The sequence below is a fragment of the Camelina sativa genome, chromosome 5 (assembly GCF_030686135.1).
Source record: "Camelina sativa cultivar CO46 ecotype springtype chromosome 5, ASM3068613v1".
Taxonomy (NCBI): Eukaryota; Viridiplantae; Streptophyta; class Magnoliopsida; order Brassicales; family Brassicaceae; genus Camelina; species Camelina sativa.
Window position 1 is genome coordinate 12,948,281 of NC_141884.1, and position 21,763 is coordinate 12,970,043.

Below are 21,763 nucleotides of genomic sequence, written 5' to 3' on the forward strand. Positions count from 1 at the left end.
GAAGCAAAAAGTGGTGCAGAAGCTGTTATATCTGACACCGTAAAAAGTAATTCGTCTTCCTTCTTAACCTTCGTGCAAGAATGTGATCACTCTTTACAGAATAGGCCTTGTGTAGAGTTGGCCACTCTTTCTCTTTCTACTGAAGTTCTTACGAGACTTGTTGGAATGCAACTTTGGTTTAACTAGTTTCTGCTTCTTTCTGTTTTGTGACATATATCATTCTTCAGTAATTAAGTAATCACAATCAGATTTAACGAAACCTATATATGACTATATGAGCAATATTATGAAATTATGGTTTAGAGATGAAGCAAACACGAAGTGATTTAGTGTCCTGAGCTTAAAGACAAAACTACCTTTATATTTAACTTCTTCTACAAGGTACACGAAAAAAATATAGCCTAAGAATACAAATATGTTTAAGAATTAAGAATACAAAGCATTTGAGTTACGCCATTTGAAACACAAACTCGAGTTTCTAACATTATAAAAGAGGTAATTTGTGAGTCATGTTGAGAGACGCTTGACACATTATAAAAGAGGTAATTTGTTTTTGAGACTGAAGGGAAAAAAAAAAACCATTATAAAACTTAGATGATATACTAATATATCACAATTTACCTAGAAATTAAAAAGAAAAAATGAATTAAGACAAAAGAATCGCTTTTAACGAAGTTTCTGAATTATGGTTTCATTATAAAAACCACAAGGAACGTAACAGCTTCTTTAAAAAATATACTTTAGTCTTCTCCCTTTCAGTTAATTCGTTGCTGCTGAAAACTTCACACGGCGGCGAAGAAAACAAAAAAGCCAAAGAGGATCCATAGCTATCAAGTTTACTGAATGTGAATGGATTGATGAGTGAGACAGATTGCAATTTTCATCACCATAAATATCAAGTTTTCTGAACGTGAATGGTGGTTCGGTATTATATTTATAAGCTATCTCTACAAATGATTAAGTTTACACAACCAGAAAGAAGAATACGACATCCTAACAGATCCCTAATCAAATTTAGCTGACCATAACACATAACAGTGAAACACTTGAAGGTGCCAAACAAAGAATGCCAAAAGAAAGATTAGACCTCAGAGCTTACTAGCTTGCCTGCCAAACAAAGAATGACGACCTTCTGCTATAATCTCTCCGGTCTCATTGTTTCTGACTACAACAAGTGTTCCTGTATAACCTCCTCTCACGCCTAACAATCTCGACGTTATCTCCAACTCCTGAAAAATATCATTTCCATTTCAGAATCATATTTCTGACTATTCAATAAATCACACAACAAGCGGTCCAAATGAAAGACTGAAAAAAAAAAGAAGACGAGCAGACAGACATACACCGAGCTTAGCTGTAGAAAGGAATGCAATAGACATGTCCACAGAAACACAAAAAGGTAAGCCTTGGATTTGTACAAGCGCTCCACCAACTTCATCCACAAGATTTGCAATCGCACCATTAGCTAGATTCCCGTCTCTATCCTGCCTTCATCACAACTTAAAAAGTGATCAATACCACAAAGCTATACTATTTTTAAAATATCTTCACGATTCTGCTCAAAGAACCACCTTAAAAGGGTAAAAAACCAAAAATCACGTCTCAAATACAAACAACAAAAACAAGTCCGGCCTACAATATATATATATATCTTCTTCTTCCTGATTCTTCTCACAAGACTACAAGAACCACTTCAAAGCAAAAATATAACACCGGTGGCTCAATGAATCATCATACAGAATTACAGAGTATAAACCCAATTGTCATCTTAAAACCTCAAATTATCCATTTCCTAAAAATGTCTTGATGATTCTGTTCAAAGAAGTTAGTAATAAACCAAAAAAATCCAAGCTACAACTACAATATATGAATGCTAAAAGAGGAGATCTTCTTCTCCTCGGTTCTCTAATCACAAGATGGATCAGTGGAGAAACAAATCAAATTCGGATCATCACTCACTACTATCACTATCAATCGAATTCTCATCTTATAACCTCAAATAATCCATTTCCCATCGCAATGTCAAGGAATGAGACCGAGAGAGACGAACCGTCAAACGGAGAGGGACCTTGAAGGAGCAGGAAATGAAACCCGGGTCGACCCGGTTGACTCGGATTCCTCTGAGGCTAAAAACCTCGTAGAAGCTTCTTCCTTCCCGTGAAAACTCTTCTTCCAGTTCCAGTCGCTGTGCCTCGCCGCCGTCTTCTTCAACCTCATCGCTCAGTTGCAAATACTCGACAATTTTTTTCTCCATTATCATCAATTCTCATTTCTTCCCACTTCCTTTTTTTTGTTGTTATTCTTTTTATTAAGATAAAATTAACAAAATAATTCAAGTTCCTTCACTGTACTTTAGTTTGGGCCTTATAAGGCCCTAATTTGAATATCGCTTATACGACGTATTAGGCCTCATTTTATAATCATCTATACGACGTCGTTAGGTTCTTCGTTCCTTTTATAATACCACAGCTTCTTTCAAAGTCTACTTTTTAGTCACACTTTTCAGTTAAACATCTCATAACTAACTCAAAGACTTGGTCACACTCACACGGCGGCGATGGCTTTGATCTCTGAAACTTCCGACGACGGCTCTAATGGCGGAGATCCATCAAAGAACCCGCAAGAAGAAGAAGAAGAAGCGAATCAAGACAAAGAACCGAAAGAAGAAGAAGACGATCAAGAAGTAAATCAGAATCTTGCTCCGATTCGTCGAGGAGACATCCCAGTGATACTCATCGAAAGTACCGTCGCACTCGTAAGAAGATGTCATTACCCGAGGCTATCTCTACTCTCCAGAGCCTTCCGTAACGTAATCTCTTCGGATCAACTCCTCGTAACGCGCTCGCTCCTCGGCTTAACTGAACCGGTTCTTTATACCTTGATCTCGCTCCCATCTTTTGCACCCCCAAGCTGGTACATTCTCCATCGAAGCAACAGCTCTTTACGGTTGAGCAGAATCAATTCACTTCCTCCGATGTATCCTGGATGCACTGCCGTCACAATCGGACACAAGATTTACGTTATGGGTGGACGCAACGGCTTAAACCAACGCGTAAAGGCTGTGATTGTCATAGACTGTAGATTCCATACGTGGAAACATATCCAGAAAATGAAAAGGGAACGTTGCTACGCAGCCTCCGGAGTCATTGACGGAAAGATTTACGTGGTTGGAGGTCGCGAGAGACGATATAATGATTGGGTTGAAATGTTCGACGTAGAGAAAGGGATTTGGGAAACTGTGCCTGGTCCATTCTCTCCCGTTGCTAGTTCTAGCGGATATTTTCCTATACATGTGGTTTTGGATAATAAGATCTACATTTTGGATCATCAAAATTGTTTGACTTACGATCCAAGCCTAAGTAGATTGAGTAGTTGGGCAACTGGAAGTCCACAGAGGCATTTTTGGCACGCTTCCTCTTGTGTGGTTGATGATTTGTTGTATGCTATTATTAATGTTCCTGATGTGGCGGTTGTTGGATCTTTGATTGTCGTGTATGATCCAAAAGATATGGTTTGGAGACCTGTCAAGGGTTTAGATGATTTGCCTAGTCTCGGTTATCTAGAGTCTAGAATGGCAAGTTTTGGTGGCAAGTTGGTGATATTGGGATGGTATCAAAACCAGAATAGTTGTGATCATGGCTCGGAAAAAATCGTTTTGTGCGTAGAGGTTGCATTGGAAAAACGTGAAGATGGTCATATTTGGGGGAAGGTGGAATCAAACTCGACAGTCGAATCAAAAATATCGCCTGTGGATTCATCAGTCAAGTCGCCTTTCATTGAGATTTCTCGAACTGTTACGTTTTGATGATTCGTTTGCAGCTGCAAGGTATGTTAATCTTTGTTGAGTATTGGAGTATTGATGATGAATTATGACCTTTTCTTGAGCCTCAAGTCTTATTTAGGCTTTCATAAACTTGCAGGTGAAGAAGGATCTCATATTACATATACTGTTTTTGAGCAGCTTGTTCACATGAGAGCAAGTATGAAGCATATATAGTGACTCAGAAACTTGTTCTGACACATTAGAGAGTAACTCGTCTTTCTTAATCTTTTTTGTGTAGAGTCGGCCACTACGGGACCTGTTGGAATGCATCTTTATTTTGGTTTTTTTTTTTTTTCTTCTTTCAGTAACACTGTCTCAACTACTTTCTGTTTGCTTTTAGTTTGGATATATAACTTTTTTGTAAATAAGCAGAGTAATCTACACTAATGAAACCTAATCTGCTTCTACTATATGAGCAATATGATATCTTGGTATAGAGATGAAGCAAAACACAGTGGTCTAATTAACCGGTGGTTATGATGTTATGGGTAACAACAATATAAAACTGTGGAAGTACAGAGTCCTGATGAAGCCTGAAGTGATCTATATAGATCATACAAAGAGAGAAGATAATATCGTTGTATTGTATGATACTCTGTTCTCATTTTAAAAAGACTCACCGTGCTTCAAGTATATTAGCAATGTAAAGCAAGACAAACCGGTGGTTTTTATCAGATTTGATAGTGACTACCAAAAGGATCTCCACTGAGCATTTCTTAATTGGTGACCTTATCATTTAAACAACAAATTAGGGTTTCAAAACAGAGAACAAGGGTTGTTGCGATTGTTTGATAAGCACATGAGAGGCACATGTGAGGAGCTAAAAAGAAGAATGAGAACAATGTAGAGTATAAATAGAGATAGTGTAGTATTGTAAACACTATCCTGCGTGATCAACATTGTGAGTTTGTTAGATCAGAGCTGCGTCTCTGTTCATGGTGATAAGAGAGGAGAAATGTAACTCCGATCTTATCAGTTAGGTTCATCGTTTGTATTAGGGATTGAGAAAGACATGAGAGAGAAGAGTTCTTACCTTCAAACTTATCATTGTTACTGGTAAAAAGACATTTGGTGCATAGAGATCGCACTAGAAACACGTGATGAGAAGATGGTGATAGTAATTGGGGTCAGGTCGAATCAAGATCTCATGTTCTTTCATCCTGCAAAGTCGCCTTTGATTGTGCTTAATCAAACTGATATGGTTTGATGATTCCATCGTGGGATGATACCATCACAATATGTTTGATTTGTGATGAGTTTGGACTATATATTGATGATAATATAAATCATGTTCAGGCATATTCTTTAGCTTCAAGTAGTCTTACTTAATTATAGGTAAGGTTCTTTACTACATCGATCTACTGTTTGACCATCTTGTTAATATGAGAGAGCATATATATAGGAAGCAAAGTGACTCAGAACTTGTTTACTTGACACATCAAAGAGTAAGTCGTCCTTTGTTAACTTTTGTTGACAATGTTATTAATACTCTTACTATCTTACAGAATTAGCCTTGTGTTTATTTCTTAAGCTGTGTAGATGACTAAGCCATTCTCTTAGCCTTGAAACATAAATTCTTACAAAACTTGTTGAAATACACCTTCGTTAGTTATCCTTTTTGCCGTTTTGGTGTATAGTTGCACTAACATGGTCTCAAGTTCTTTCTACCATATGAACAAAATATGAAACATTGGTTTATAAGAGATAAGCAGAAGAAGACGGTTTAACCGGTGGGTTTGACTGTATTGGTAACTTACAATTTCAAAATGAGAAACTTAATACAAATTAAGTCATGAGTGTTTGTAATTAAGTAACATTTTCATCTACTGAAATCTTATGAAATTTTATTTTCTTCTTAACATTTAAAATCCTGTGCTTCAAAGCCTTCAAGTATATAAGCAATTTGAAATCTTGGTTTAATTTAGAGATGTGAAGATGAGTCTGGGAGCAAAACAATTAAACTGGTTTACTTAAAGAGTAACGACGTAACTTGGATGACAATCTCCAGACACCCTTAATTAGTACTTCATTTTATCTTCATCATAGATCTTCTGCACTACCTGTGACATCTCTGGTTCGTAACTATTTGGTTTCAGTCTCTCCATAATCGAATACGGTAAAACAGAGAAAAGCATTGATATTACGGGAATGTGTTGACCTTAAAATCGATAATGTCGCCAAATCAAGATTAAATGCTCTCTCAAAATCCTTTTCATCAGTACCCCAGCCAAGACGACGAACAAAGCACTTCAATTCAACAATTGAAAGATGAAGGGTTTCTAAATAGAGAGAACACAGAGACTTGTGAATCAAGTAATCCCGTTCAGAGATATTTTTTTACTCAAATTTTTTTTAAAAATATATTTTACCATTGGTGAATTGTATTAAGGTAAAAATCTTAAAGAAAAAAAAAAGTAGAAACCTGAAGAAAATAATAAGGAAAAAAACTTTGCTTACGTATAGTTTCTGAAGAAAAATAAAATCATCTGCAAAATTTTAAAATTATGATTTTTTTTTACCAATTGTTATTTAAATAAACTTTATACACATCTTCATAAAAAAACTTGCGGAACTTGTTTTAGCCTTTGTACAAAAATTTCTTACGGAACTTGTTGTAATGCATCTTTACTTGCACTAACATAGTAACATTCTTTTGCAAGTAATCACAATCAGATTTCACGAAACCTATTCTGCTACGTACCATATGAGCAAATATGAATTTATGGTTTAGAGTTTAGAGATGAAGCAAAACAAAGTGATTTAGTTGACACTTTTGTCTTTATGGGTAAACTTCTACAACTATAATATCCAGGTGAGAAAATATAAAGTCCCTAGCTTAGAACATATTTTTACCCTCTTTCTTTTTACTAATAGTAAACACAAAATCACATTAATTTTTAGCAAAAAAAAAAAAAAAAAAAAATCACATTAATTTATACAAGGCTCATGAGACCATCATTAGTGGAGTAACCCACCATAGTTACTCTCACATTAATTTATTATATAAATAATCATATATTAAGTAAAGCAATCCTAAGAGCATGATTACTGGCAAGTGCTAGATGGGTTACTCTTGAAATTGAGCCCCAAACTCTTAATAAAAACCTCAATAATAATCCAAACACAAGAGAATCGCTTCTGTGGGAAGGATTAGAAGAAACACCTTAAGAACGCTACGTGGCGGTTTCTTATAGGTTGTTTTTTAAATATAAAAGCGTTTTTTTTTCTTCCCCATTTTCTTCTTCTTTCCTCTCGACATTCTCTCTCTTCTCTGGCGATCGAAATGGCGAGAGAACAGTCGAAACCTGTTCTGAAATCGGGAAAATCAATGGATTCTCGTCGAATCCTATGATTTTTCTGACTTAGATCTTATGGTTGGTTGTTTACCCGGAGGCGATGGCATCTAGATCGGCAAAATTGTTAGATGTGACGGTTCGTTTGTCACGACAAACGACGGTGGAGGTTGCTATATGGTGGGACAACGACGGCGGCTGTTTCTGGTGGTGCCCTGAAGCTAACGGCGAGGTCCAAATCACAACTAATCGGAGGGAGAAGGTTCGTTTCTCATGTGTTTGTAATTAGGCGAAATCGTTAGATGCGATTGATTGCATGTGGTTGTAATTAGGCTCGGGTGGTTGATAATTGGTAGATTGGTTAAATATTTGTGTTAATTTGACTTATTAGGTGTAGAATTTTAGGGTTTGTTTGATGTTTGTGTCGATTTGACTTATTAGGTGTAGATTATGAGATTAGAATGGTTAAATGTTTGTGTCGATTTATATTGCTAGGTGTAGCATATGAGATTAGTTTGTTGGAATGCTTAAATGTTTTGTTCTTAGTAGTCAAGTTGTTTTGTGCGAGTCTAGGGTTTGGTTATAAGTTTTGTTCTTAATAGCATATGTTATTGTTTTGTGCGAGTCTAGGTGTAGATTCTTGTTCTATTTTGATAGATATTGTTTTGTTTGCGGTTGTGTTCTTGTTCTGTTTTGAGAAACATAAAGTAAGTGTAGGTTAACCACGGCTTGGTTGTGTTCTTGTTCTGTTTAACATCAATGGCGAAGAACACAACCAACCGCAAACATAAAGTAAGTGTAGTAAATGAGTTGGTTGTGTTCTTGTTCTGTTTTAGTAAGTGTAGGTTAACCACGGCTTGTGTTCTTGTTCTGTTTTGAGAAACATGATTGATAGATATTGTTTGCGGTTGTGTGTTGGGATGAATTAAATTGGTGTCATTGATTATTGGTTTCGTTTGTTGGTTGTGATAAATGGTCTTAGTACTTGTTTAGGTAGATACTTGTCGAGTCATCATTGATGAATGCGTAAAACATCGAACTTATTGTATGATGGTATAGGGTTTGTAGGTTGTTTTAATGTGATAAATGTGTGGTTGTTGTAGTTTAGGTTAAAAATTAAATTTGGAAACTAAAAGGGTGAAGTTTTAAAAGTAAACTTTACCTTACTAACTACAAACCCTAAACCATTCGTTTTACATTAGTTTTCACTAAGCCTTCCCTACAAACCCAAGCTCGTTTTACATCAATCCTTTTCCTTTTCCTTTTCCGTTTAACACAAGCAATGGATCCTAGAAACCTTAATCCTTTTCCACAGACATATTTTGTCGATCTTATGAATTCGCAAAAAGACTCCAATGGTTCAGATAATCAGATTCTTCCCTCTACCTTACCTTCTCAGCCTTTCCACTTTACCTCTACCTTCTCTTCTCAGCCTGTACACTTTAGGCCTGGATCCTCATCTCAGCCAATTCACTTTAGCCCTACACCATCAGAATCTGAAGACTGTATCGATGTAGCGGTTGATGAGAATGAAGAAGACGGAGGAAGGCGAATAAGAAAGCGGTAGAGTGCAGAGGAGAATGTCAACCTCATAAGCGCTTGGTTAAATACAAGCAAGGATCCGGTGGTGAGTAATGAGCAGCGGCTTCAAAGTTTCTGGACGAGGGTTGCTGCTTACTTCAAAGCAAATGATGGATCATCTAGTCCAAATGTAAGAGGGCCTTCACAATTTAAGGCTAGGTGGAACAAGATTAACCACCAAGTCAATAAGTTTGTGGGGGTGTTACTCACAAGCAAGTTCAAGAAGAAAGAGTGGAGAATCAGAGGATGATGTATTGAACTTGGCCTATGAGCTTTTCAAGAACGACATGGAGAAGCCTTTCCTATTAGGACATTGCTGGAGGGAATTGAGGCATGATCAGAAATGGATCACGGAGGAGTGTAGCCATAAAAGGACCAAACTCGCTACAGACGTACAGTGCAATGATGGGGCTGAGGTCAGGCCTCCGGGGGTTAAAGCTTCTAAGAAAAAAGGGAAGAAACCGACTGAGACTATTGATGTAGAGGATGGTTTGGTTGGTAAGCTAGACAAGATCATTGCAATGAAAAAAAAAGAACAAGCGGCTAAAGAGAGACATGGCAAAATGAGACTGCTAGACAGCCTCCTTAACAAGACTGAACTAACATCAGCCGAACAACTTCTTAGGGACAAACTGGTTGACCAAATGTTGACGAACACTTAGGTTTGGAGATCTGTTCTTGTAAACTCGTGTGTTCTGTTCTTGTAAAAAATATTTGTGTTCTGTTCTTGTGTTATGTTCTGTTCTTGTGCTGTGTTATGTCTTGTGTTTCTTGTAAAAAATGTTTGTGTTATGTTCTATTAACTCTTGTGTTCTGTTCTTTGTTTAACACTTGTTTAACTTTTTCTTCTTCTGTTTCAGGTTTTGCGACAGCATATGAAGTTGAAACGTGAAGGGAAACATGTTGTCGTGTTGTTGTCTTTTCAAACCTTTTATGTTCAAGCCATTCACGGGTCTTTCTTATTGTTGTCTTGTTGTTGTATTGTTGTCTCTTGCAACCCGTGAATGGGTTATTAGTTGTAGTCTTTTGTAACCCGTGAATGTGTTTGTGACTTGTTGTTCCTGTAACTTGTTGTGACTTGTTGTCCTTTGTAACCCATCATCACGAGTTGTGACTTGTTGTCTTTTGTAACCTGTGAATGGGTTTAGGTTTGGTTGTGTCTTCGGAAGTCCTATATATGACAATGTTTTGTTCAACCTCATTTGCTATATGTTCTTCTCATTTGTATTCTCTTATCTTTCGCTTCTTCTTATCATCAAATCTTCTTATTATCATTTCATATTCTCAAATATTCAAACCCATTTCAAATTAAGCCAAAACATTTTTCATTACAAAATCAAACCTTTTTCATTACAAAATCAAACCTTTTTCATTCCATAAGCCTTCTATTATACCCAAATTGCCAAAAAATGTCTACTTGGAGTTCTGATCAAGAAATTGAAGAAATGGTAGAGGAGGAGGTTGATAGTATAGTGGAGGAGATCCAATACAACTAAACTCACCCAGAGGTACCACCAGCTCCAATAATCAGAAGAGTGCACATTGAGAGAGACCGCGAAGAAGGCCACACTCGATTGTGGAATGATTATTTTAGTGATAATCCGACTTACAATAACACTATGTTCCGTCGTCGCTTTAGAATGAACAAACCATTGTTCCTTCGTATTGTTACCGCTATTGAGAATGGAGTCCCACTTCAGACAAAGGCGAGATGCTACTGGAAGGCTTGGTCTTACTGCACTTCAAAAATGTACGGCAGCTATTCGTTTGATGGCTTACGGATATACGGCAGATGCGGTGGATGAATATTTACGACTCACTGAAACAACCTCCCACAAATGCCTTCTACATATTGTTGAGGGAGTTATAAATCTGTTTGGCGACGAGTATCTCAGAAGACCTACAGCGGAAGACCTCCAACGATTACTGAATATTGGAGAACATCGCGGTTTCCCCAGAATGATAGGGAGCATAGATTGTATGCATTGGGAGTGGAAGAATTGTCCCACTGCATGGAAAGGACAATATACACGTGGATCTGGTAAACCGTCAATCGTACTAGAGGCTGTGGCATCACAAGATTTATGGATTTGGCACGCATTTTTTGGACCACCGGGTTCGTTAAATGATATCAATGTCTTGGACCGCTCCCCGGTGTTTGATGATATCCTAGAGGGCCGAGCTCCGAGAGTTAGATACGTTGTCAATGGATGGCAATACAAAATGGCATACTACCTCACGGACGGTATCTATCCCAAATGGGCAACTTTCATCCAATCTATTACACTTCCACGGGGTCGAAAAGCAAAACTATTTGCTCAATGGCAAGAAGGATGTCGTAAAAATGTAGAACGTGCATTTGGAGTCTTTCAAGCTCGATTTGCAATCGTGAAGAATCCCGCACTTTTTTTGGATAAAGGAAAAATAGGAAAAATAATGAGAGCATCTATCATCCTGCATAACATAATAGTGGAAGACGAACGACATGACTACAATTTATACGATCCAACAGAATTCCATCACGGAGAAGGAAGCAGAAGTTCTCATGTGGATTTATCATATTCTATAGATACGCCAACAAATCTACATAATATGATGGGCATTCGAAATGATGTTCATGATACAGAAATGCATGATCTTTTGCAAAAAGACTTGATTGAGCATATTTGGCAAAAATTTGGTGCAACCGCACAATAAATCTTATTCCAAATTCTGTTTAATATGTTTAATATTTTGAATTTTATAAAATATTTTACTCTTCTGAATTTTGTAAAATATGTTTAATATTCTAAAGTTTGTAAAATATTGTTTTCTATTTTGTGTAATATAAAAAATTTAAATAATTGTTTTATCATTTTACATTATTAAAGTTTGATAATTAATAAACAAAAATTAAAAAAATAATATTTAAACGCTTGAGTAACCTCTTTGGGGTTCTCTAGTAATAGGGTGATTTTGCTTAGGTTCTCTTAGAGTTACTTAACTTAATTTATGATTATTTATATAATTAAATAATATGGGAGTAACTATGGTGGGTTACTCCACTAATGATGGTCTAAAAGAACTTAAGCAAAATCACCCTATTACTAGAGAACTCCAAGAAAGATTACTCAAGCATTTAAATAATAAATTTTTAATTTGTATTTCTTAATTATCAAACTTTAATTTTTAAGATAATTAATCAAAGTATATACTCTATCTATATATAAGAGTGTGAAATGAAGAAGAGACACTCATAATATATAATTGGTCTTGGTTTGTTTTTCCTTTTTGCTAAGTTTCTTGATGAATGGTAAATTAAAACAAACATTGCATTGCATGATGGATGGATTAACAGAACACAATCAAACACATTCATAATAGAGAAGTGGAATTGTAACTAAAGTTTATTTTGTTGATTGCAGCAATAGCCTGATGGTCATAATTCTAACAAACGAGTAAAGAAGAGTTTCTGATCAAAACTTGCATAGTATATAGCATAGATTCACATAGTACCATTGCTTCATACATGCGTCCAAGATTTAAATGTTAAATCATTCAATGGTGTTTAACTTAAGCTAAATCTATCAGCGACTTGCAACTGTAATAATTAAACTTATCATCAATCAGTAACAAAAATTATGTGGTAAGCTGTAGTTCCAAGTTCCAACACCAATGTAAACCTGCAAGAACAAAAAACAAAACCTGCAGTTTTAAAAATGAAAACCTGCAGTTTCAAGAACAAAAAACAGAACCTCTGTTCACAAATTCTGGAAAATACTTGAACAAATAGCTGACAATGAAAGCAAGGATTTGTAGTTGAAGTAAAAGCTAAGACGCATATAAGTCACTCGTTCAAATGTTAACTTCAAAGACAAGAAGGAAGTGCTATACCATAAGTAGTATTATCCAGGCCAATACTTGAAGATGGAGACGAAAAGATGGACAAGAGGACTGATTTGTTGAGACCAGCTTTTAATATGCTAAATCCAATTGGAGGACTTGGTGTATGCCGTACAATTGCTAAGAAGGAAAATAGCACCTCAAAACCATGATTATGAATAGCACAAAAGCAAGCAAGCAAAAGGATTGGGATGAGGGATTTACCGTCGGAGGAAGAGCAAGAAGATGAATGGACCGAGTCAGCGAGTTTCTTCTGAGTGGACGGTTGGGATGAGACCAAGTGAGACTTCATGTGACCACCAAGTGCTCTGCCATTACAGAAACTCTTGGAACAGAGCTTGCATATGTGTTTGTTCTGCATTTTTTTTGCCAAAGAGAACAAGAACCTGTGACCACATTGTTATTTCCCTACCTCGTCCTTAACATCATACTCGCCCTGTCAAACAAACCAAACACATGAACATTTACTACTGCATATGAAACAAATCTGTTTGTTTGTTCTACAAAGAACTGACTAGAACTAAGAGCAATGAAACCAAAGCTGGACTTACTACCCCTCCTATTACAAAACCATTCTGAAGCATCATCATCTGCAACTAATTGAAACAAACAGATGAATGAAACATTGCACAAACTAGATGATCTCTAAGAAAAGACGATAAACAAAAATCAAAACCTCATATGAAAATCACTTGAAACTAATACATAACCTTAACTAATACATCACTTAAATCCTACTGTTAACAGATTCGCAACAGCTTCAGCAATCAGTGCTACTCCGTTCTGTCAATTAAAAAAAAAAACCTTAAACGATCAGAAGCGAAATTAAAGAGCAAAAACCAAGAATAAAAATATATCACAAACATGAATTGCACATCTGAGTACTGGCTGCGAGATGAGGTATCACAGTGACCCGAGAAAGATACCCAATACGAAACTGATCGGAATCTTCAAAGAATCACCGTTGATCTCAATTCCTGAAGTCGAAGAGAAAGTATCATAAGAAGAAGAATCCAGAGATGAAGCCGCCGGAGGCTGAGACGGAGGAGGTGTAACAAATCGGTGTCAATCACCAAAACCCTCGAGTTTAATTGATTTTCTGGATTTGAGGTGATTCGGTGATGGAGAAGAAAGGATTGCGAAAGAGAGAGAAGAAAATGAAAAAGAAAATTATATTTATCCGGTAACCAACCACAATTTGACACGTACCGTTCCTTATGGGTTGCTTCCGCTCCTTCCTGGAGAAGCGATTCTCGGATTGTAGACAATATTATAGGATTTTTTAATTTTTTTTGGGACATAAATAAAAGAGCAATCCACTGAGTACCTGCCAGTAATCATGCTCTGAAGATATATAGCCGAAGAAAACAAAAATGTTCAAGAGGATCTCGTCAGTTGCCGTGAGCTCTAAGGAAGCAAAGCACACACAAGAAACCAATACATTCTCTCGCTTTACTTTTGTATGAAACATACATTTCACGATACAACACAAACATAAAGTTCCTATCATCTTATCATTCATTCATTTTCGCTGCTTTTTTGTAAGTTCCTATATTTGGTGTTTGATTATAAACCAAAGTGACTTGGTTCTTGATTTGACTTGCCGCAAATGCGATGAACACTCTGCATCCGAACTGAAGAACAAAAGAAAAAGAGAATCAGATAGTGTTCCTTGTAAAAGTTAGAACCGAAAGCTTATAAGAGTCTCATCGAAAGCTTATGTGATTTCATCCAAGGCAATTATCTCGAGCTTAGTTCTTAAGCTTACCATTTTATCAATTGATTCCATCGGTTTGATTTATATTAAGTTCTACAGCCAACGGATTGATGGACTCTCTGAGGTCGTCAGATCCCAGATAGTTTTCATGTTCAATGTAAGCACAAGAAGAATTATATATACACTCTCTAGGTTAAGTGTATACAGAGTATTATATTGTAACGTAACTTTGGAAAAGGATAATGGCTCACCTCTTGCTTGTCTTGAATTGTTCCCTTGGCATCCGAACAAACGGTGTCTACTGAATTTTCATCAGTTGGTTCACAATGTCCAAGCTTCAAACAACGTACATGTAGTGTTTTTTACAGAAACTGCATTTTGCTTTACGAAAATTAGAATATACATCAAACTGATTATGAGATGATTCAGCAGGTGGATCCACATTTTGCAGCTGACCAACTGATGTATGATCCAGATCCTCAGAACGAGCCTGGTTTACATGTAACATGTCTGGTAACACTGATCATGGATTGATGAGACAGATAACAAAATTTTAATCACCATAACGATCAAGTTTACTGACTATGAATGGTGATTCGGTATTATATTTGTTAGCTATCTCTACAAAAGATTGATTAAGATTACACAACCAGAGAGAAGAAAACGGCCTAACAGATCCCAAACCAAATTTAGCACAAATCATAACCCAATAATTAAAAAACAGACATAATTCCATTTCAAATCAGAACAAGATTGAAAAAAAAAAGAAGACGAGCAGACAGACTTACACCATGCTATTGCTTTAGAAAGGAATGCAATAGACATGAACGTGAGTAAGCTCTTCATCCACAAGATTGCAATAGCACTATTAGCTACATCAATTGCCGTCTCTATTCTGCCATTATCAACAACTTAAAAGTGATCTACACCTTCTTAAAGGAATACACTACGAGTCCACGCTAATTAGGCCCATTTGAAAATCGCATATGCGACGTATTAAGGTCGTTAAGGTCTAACGTCATATGAAAATCGTCTAACGACGTCGTTAAGGTCTTTGTTCCTTTTAAAATAGTACAACATCTGTAACGGCTTCTTTCAAAAATTGAAATCTACTTCACATTTTCAGTTAATTCTAATTTCTTCCCTTACTTTTCTTTTAGTAATAGATAAGTAAACAAAATTATATGTATAGTTTCAGAAAGTTTGTTTGCGCCATAGGCCCAATATATAATCACTTATACGACGTCGTTACCATCTTCGTTATAATAATGGTTTCGTTGTAAAGAAGGAAACATTAATTCAGTTTCAAAAATCGAATTAGGCTCTCGAGTTCAGTTAATTCTGTTGCAGGTGTGGTGAGACGATGGTTGTAATCTCTGAAACTTCCAACGACGGCTCCAATGGCGGCGATCCAACCAAGATTCAGAAAGCAGAAGAAGAAGAAGAAGAAGAAGAAGAAGAAGAAGAAGAAGAAGAGAATCCGAAAGAAGAAGATCATCAAGAAGACGATCAAGAAGTAGATCAGAATCTTGCTCCGATTCGTCGAGGAGACATCCCGGTGATACTCATAGAAAGAACCGTCGCACTCGTAAGGAGATGTCATTACCCGAGGCTATCTCTACTCTCCAAAGCCTTCCGTGACGTAATCTCTTCGGATCAACTCTTCGTAACGCGCTCGCTCCTCGGCTTGACTGAAACGGTTCTTTATACCTTGATCTCGCTCCCATCTTTTGCACCCCCAAGCTGGTACGTTCTCCATCGAAGCAACATGTCTTTACAATTGAGCAGAATCAGTTCACTTCCTCCGATGTATGCTGGATGCACTGCCGTCACAATAGGACACAAGATTTACGTTATGGGTGGACGCAACGGCTTAAACCAACGCGTAAAGGCTGTGATTGTCATCGACTGTAGATTCCATACGTGGAAACGTATCCAGAGTATGAAAAGTGAACGTTGCTACGCTGCCTCCGGAGTCATTGACGGAAAGATTTACGTAGTCGGAGGTAGGGAGAAACGATATTATGATTGGGTAGAAGTGTTCGATGTAGAAACTGAGACTTGGGAAACTGTGCCTGCTCCATTCTCTCCTGTTGCTAGTTCGATTAGCATGCTTCCTATACTTGCGGTTTTGGATAATAAGATTTACATTTTGGATGGTCCGTTTTGTTTGGCTTACGATCCGAGACTACGTAGATGGGAGGATCGGGGACCTACAAGTCCAGAGAGGCTTTTATGGCACGCTTCGTCTTGTGTGGTTGATGATTTGCTGTATGTTATTAATGTTCCTGATCTGGCGGGTTTTGGTTCTTCTATTATCGTGTATCATCCAAGGGATATGGTTTGGAGACCTGTCAAGGGTGTAGATCTTTGGCCTGCTCTCGTTTATATTGAGTCTAGAATGGTGAGTTTTGGTGGCAAGTTAGTGATTCTGGGATATTATAATGGGAGCCGGGATGTTGCTTGGTGCGTGGAGGTGGCGTTGGAGAAACGTGAAGATGGTGATATTTGGGGGAAGTTCGAATCAATCTCGCGTGTGTGTTCATTCGGCGAGTCTTGTTTGTTTGAGTTTGCTCGAACTGCTACGGTTTGATTGATGATTCGTTTGCAGTTGCAAGGTATGTTAATCTTTTGTTAGTATAGACCATTGATAATAAATTATGACGTTTCAGAAGTTTTCTTGAGCCTCAAGTCTTATTTAGGCTTTCATGAACTTTGCAGGTGAAAGATATTACATCTACTGTTTGAGCAGCATGTTATAATCAGAGCAAAATAACTCAGAAGCTGTTGTTACACCTTAAAGAGTAACTCAGAGTTGAGTATATTTCTTAAGCTGTGTAGAATATGCTACTCTGTTATCTACCTACCTGTATACAATAACTTTTAGGAAACTTGTTGAAATGCATCTTCTGGGGATTTGTCAAGTTCTTTTTGTTTAGAAATATAATTCTTCTATAAGTAATCACTAATCACTATCAGATTTAAGGAAGCCTAATCTGCTTCTACCATATGAAATTTGCGTTTAGAGATGAAAGCAAAACAAATGTGATTTAGCTAGTTAACTGGTGATTTTGACTTTATGAATACTAGCTTACAATACCAAAGTGAGAAAAATAGAAAAGTCATGAAGCTATCTGTATTATATGCAAAGAGAAGATAATACTATTATTTGCGTGTATGTAGCATACTAGCATTTTAATTTGTATCTACAGAAATCTTATGAAACTATATTCTCTATTTTTAACATTAAAAAGAGCAATATATGAAGTCTTGGTTTCATGAAATTAGTAAAAAAAAAAAAAAAAAATATCTCTAAATTGTTTCACATACACACATGACTCCTCCTTACACAATCAGCACTAGATCAAAAATAACGTCTCAAATACAAACCGCAAAAAAAGCAATTCCAAGCTACAACTACAATATATAAATAAATACTAAATGAGGAGATCTTCTTCTCCTTGATTCTCTAATCACAAGATCACCACTCACTAATACTATTAATCTACTTCTCATCTTATAACCTCAAATTAACCATTTCCCATCGCAATGTCAAGGATATGAGACAGAGAGACGAACCGTCAAACAAGAGGGACCTCAAAAGAGCAGGAAATGAAACCCGGGTCGACCCGGTTGACTCGGATTCCTCTGAGACTAAAGACCTCGTAGAAGCTTTTTCCTTCCCGTGAAAACTCTTCTTCCAGCAGCCACGGTGCCTCGCCGCCGTCGTTAACCTCATCGCTCAGTTGCAAATACTCGGAAAAAAATTTCTCCATCGTCGTCCTCAATTCTAATTTCTTCCACTTCCATTTTTTTTTTTTTATAAGAAAAATAAACAAAACTACACAGTTTCAGATACTTTTTTTGGGCCTTAGGCCCATTATATGATCATCTATTACGCGTCGTTACGATCTTCGTTATAATACTGGTTTCGTTGTAAAGAAGAAAACATTAATTCAGTTTCAAAAATCGAATTAGGCTCTCGCGTTCAGTTAATTTGTTGCAGGTGTGGTGAGACGATGGCTGTAATCTCTGAAACTTCCGACGACGGCGATCCAACCAAGATTCAGAAAGCAGAAGAAGAAGAAGAAGAGAATCCGAAAGAAGAAGATCATCAAGAAGACGATAAAGAAGTAGATCATAATCTTGCTCCGATTCGTCGAGACATCCCAGTGATACTTATTGAAAGTACCGTCGCGCTCGTCCGGAGATGCCATTACCCGAGGCTATCTCTACTCTCCAGAGCCTTCCGTGACGTAATCTCTTCGGATCAACTCTTCGTAACGCGCTCGCTCCTCGGCTTGACTGAACCGGTTCTTTATAGCTTGATCTCGCTCCCACCTTTTTATACCCCATATTGGTACGTTCTCTATCGAAGCAACATGTCTTTACGATTGAGCAGAATCATTTCACTTCCTCCCATGCTTCCTGGATCTACTACCGTCACAATTGGACACAAGATGTACGTTATGGGTGGACGTGTCGGTTTAAACCAACCCGTAAAGACTGTGATTGTCATCGACTGTAGATTCCATAGGTGGAAACATATCCAGAGTATGAAAAGGGAACGTTGCTACGCAGCCTCCGGAGTCATTGACGGAAAGATTTACGTGGTGGGAGGTCGCAAGAAACGATATGATGATTGGGTTGAAGTGTTCGACGTAGAGAAAGAGATTTGGGAAACTGTGCCTGGTCTATGCTGTTTCCTTGCTTGCTCGAGTGGAGTGTTTCGTATACATGCGGTTTTGGATAACAAGATTTACATGTTGGATGGTAATCATTGTTTGGCTTACGATCCGAGACTACGTAGGTGGCAGAATTGGGGACGTGGGAGTCAACAGAGGCTCTTTTGGCACGCGTCCTCTTGCGTGATTGCTGATTTGTTGTTTGCCTTTGTTCCTCAGTGGATTCTTGGATCTCCTATTGTCGTGTATGACCCAAGGAATGATGTTTGGAGACCTGTCAAGGGTGTAAATAATTTGCCTAGTCTCAGTTATACCGAGTCTAGAATGACAAGTTTTGGTGGGAAGTTAGTGATATTGGGATGGTATCAAAGCCAGAATATTTGTGATCATGACTCGGAAAGAAACGTTTTGTGCGTAGAGGTTGCCTTGGGGAGACGTGAAGATGGGGATATATGGGGGAAGGTCGAATCATTCTCGCTTGTGCATACATTCAAGTCGCCTTACATTGAGATTTCTCGAACCGTTACGATTTGATGATTCGTTTGCAGCTGCAAGGTATGTTAATCTTTGTTGAGTAAAATTGGAGTATTGATGATGAATTATAACATTTTCCTTGAGCCTCAAGTCTTATATTTAGGCTTCATAAACTTGCAGGTGAAGAAGCATATATAGTGACTCAGAAACTTGTTCTGACACATTAGAGAGTAACTCGTCTTTCTTAATCTTTTTGTGCACAATGTGTCGAGTAGAGTCGGCCACTACGAGACCTGTTGGAATGCATCTTTATTTTCTTCTTTCAGTAACATTGTCTCAACTACTTTCTGTTTGCTTTGAGTTTAGATATATAACTTTTTTTGTAAGTAAGCAGATTAGTTTACACTAATGAAACCTAATCTGCTTCTACTATACGAGCAATATGAAATCTTGGTATAGATATGAAGCAAAACACAGTGATTTAATTAACCGGTGGTAATGATTTTATTGGTAACAACAAAATAAAACTATGGAAGTACAGAGTCCTTCTGAAGCCTGAATTTATCTATATATACAAAAAGAGAAGTTAATATCGTTTGTATGATACTCTGTTCTCATTTTTAAAATAATCACCGTGCTTCAAGTATATTAGCAATATAAAAGCAAGACAAACGGTGGTTTTGATCAGATTTGATAGTGACTACCAAAAGGATCTTCAAGGAGCATTTTCCCCATTGGTGACCTTATCATTCAAACAACAAAATAGGGTTTCTAAACAGAGAACAGGGGTTGTTGCAGTTTTTACTGGTAAAACTACATATGGTGCATAGAGATCGCCCTGGAATTACGTGAGAAGTTGGTGATACTTGGGGTCAGGTCAAATCAAGATCGCATGTGCTTTCATCCTGCAAAGTCGCCTTTGATTGCGCTTAATCAAACTGGTGTGGTTTGATGATTCATCGTGGGATGATACCATCACATCACAATATGTTTTCTGTGATGAGTATGGACTATTGATGATGCCAATCATGTTCAGGCATTTGATTTAGCTTCAAGTAGTCGTACTTACTTATAGATAGGTTCTTTAATACATCGATCTACTGTTTGAGCATCTTGTTATATATGAGAGAGCATATATATAGGAAGCAAAGTGACTCAGAAACTGTTTACTTGACACATCAAAGAGTAAAGTCGTCCTTCTTAACTTTTGTGTATATTTCTTAATCTGTGTAGATGACTAGGCCATTCTCTTAGCCTTGAAACATAAAGTCTTACGAAACTTGTTGAAATGCACCTTCGTTAGTTATCCTTTTTGGTGTATAGGTTCACTAAATGGTCTGATAAGTTTGAAGGTGTGATATCTTCTCTCTTATCTCTTCTCAATCCACAATATAAACGATGAACCCTAACTGATAAGATCAGAGTTACAGTGCTCCTCTCTTATCACCATGAACAGAGCACGCAAACTCTCTAACAAACTCTCAATGTTGACCACACAAGATGATCTTTACTAAACACTCTCTCTTCTATTTATAGTGATCCTCATGATAACACTTCTTCTTCTCTTCCTTTCTGCTGCCAGCTCAGCATCAAGCTCCTTTCTCTCAATACTTATCATGGTCTCAAGTTCTTTCTACCATATGAACAAAATATGAAACATTGGTTTATAATGGATAAGCAGAAGAAGATGATTTAACCGTACCGGTGGGGTTGATCTTATTGGTAACTACAATTTCAAAGTGAGAAACTTAATACAAATTAAGTCATGATTGTTTGTAAGTAACATTATCTTATGAAATTTGATTCTCTTCTTAACATTTAAAGACCAACGTAACTGTTACTTCAAGCCTGCAAGTGTATAAGCAATTTGAAATCTTGGTTTAATTTAGAGATGTGAAGATGGGTCTGGGAGTAAAACAATTAAACTGGTTTACTTAAACGACGTAACTGAATGACAATCTCCACACACCCTTAATATTAGTACTTCATTTCATCTTCATCATTGATCTTCTGCACTACCTGTGACATCTCTGGTTCGCAACTATTTGGTTTCAATCTGATCTCCATAGTCGAATAAGGTAAAACAGAGAAAATCATTGAGATTACGGGAATGTGGAGACCTTAATCGATAATGTCGCCAACTCAAGAAAAAAAAATGCTATCTCAATATCCTTTTCATCAGTACCCCAGTCAAGACGACGAACAAAGCACTTGAATTCAACATTTGAAAGACAAATTAGGGTTTGTTTTATATCAAAAAAACGTGAAAATAGAAATTAAGCAAAATAAACACATTTTTAGTAAATTA

General features: G+C 37.1%; 3 protein-coding genes, 1 long non-coding RNA gene and 3 pseudogenes across 18 annotated transcripts; 5 read left to right on the forward strand and 2 right to left on the reverse strand.

Annotated features, from left to right (window-relative positions):
- Window positions 1–900: 900 nt before the first annotated feature.
- LOC104786686 (uncharacterized) lies at window positions 901–2,295 on the reverse strand. Its single transcript, XM_010512134.3, has 3 exons — window positions 2,051–2,295; window positions 1,344–1,484; window positions 901–1,229 (listed from the first exon to the last, which is right to left on the reverse strand). Exons 1-3 carry the CDS (start codon window positions 2,258–2,260, stop codon window positions 1,089–1,091), a joined length of 492 nt encoding a protein of 163 aa, XP_010510436.1. The 5' UTR covers window positions 2,261–2,295; the 3' UTR covers window positions 901–1,088.
- Window positions 2,296–2,513: 218 nt separating this feature from the next.
- LOC104789193 (putative F-box/kelch-repeat protein At2g29800 pseudogene) lies at window positions 2,514–3,819 on the forward strand (annotated as a pseudogene).
- A 5,165-nt stretch (window positions 3,820–8,984) lies between these two features.
- On the forward strand, window positions 8,985–9,359 carry LOC147943674 (uncharacterized). The gene has a single exon (XM_087512313.1). The coding sequence runs from the start codon at window positions 8,985–8,987 to the stop codon at window positions 9,357–9,359; it is 375 nt and encodes a 124-aa protein (XP_087368439.1).
- A 1,021-nt stretch (window positions 9,360–10,380) lies between these two features.
- LOC147943675 (uncharacterized) lies at window positions 10,381–11,394 on the forward strand. The gene has a single exon (XM_087512314.1). The coding sequence runs from the start codon at window positions 10,381–10,383 to the stop codon at window positions 11,392–11,394; it is 1,014 nt and encodes a 337-aa protein (XP_087368440.1).
- Window positions 11,395–12,145: 751 nt separating this feature from the next.
- On the reverse strand, window positions 12,146–13,772 carry LOC147943676 (uncharacterized). Of its 14 annotated transcripts, none has more exons than XR_015556780.1 (6): window positions 13,455–13,772; window positions 13,290–13,362; window positions 13,134–13,169; window positions 12,784–13,015; window positions 12,571–12,699; window positions 12,146–12,359 (listed from the first exon to the last, which is right to left on the reverse strand). It is a non-coding gene; the product is annotated as an uncharacterized LOC147943676 (long non-coding RNA). The 14 variants fall into 14 exon arrangements; XR_015556778.1 differs by having other exon boundaries at window positions 13,131–13,169; XR_015556790.1 differs by having other exon boundaries at window positions 13,506–13,719.
- A 1,887-nt stretch (window positions 13,773–15,659) lies between these two features.
- LOC104789194 (putative F-box/kelch-repeat protein At2g29800 pseudogene) lies at window positions 15,660–16,889 on the forward strand (annotated as a pseudogene).
- Window positions 16,890–18,248: 1,359 nt separating this feature from the next.
- Window positions 18,249–19,887, forward strand: LOC104789196 (putative F-box/kelch-repeat protein At2g29810 pseudogene; annotated as a pseudogene). The gene is made up of 2 exons (XR_015598024.1): window positions 18,249–19,536; window positions 19,636–19,887. The product of XR_015598024.1 is annotated as a putative F-box/kelch-repeat protein At2g29810 pseudogene (transcript).
- Window positions 19,888–21,763: the final 1,876 nt, after the last annotated feature.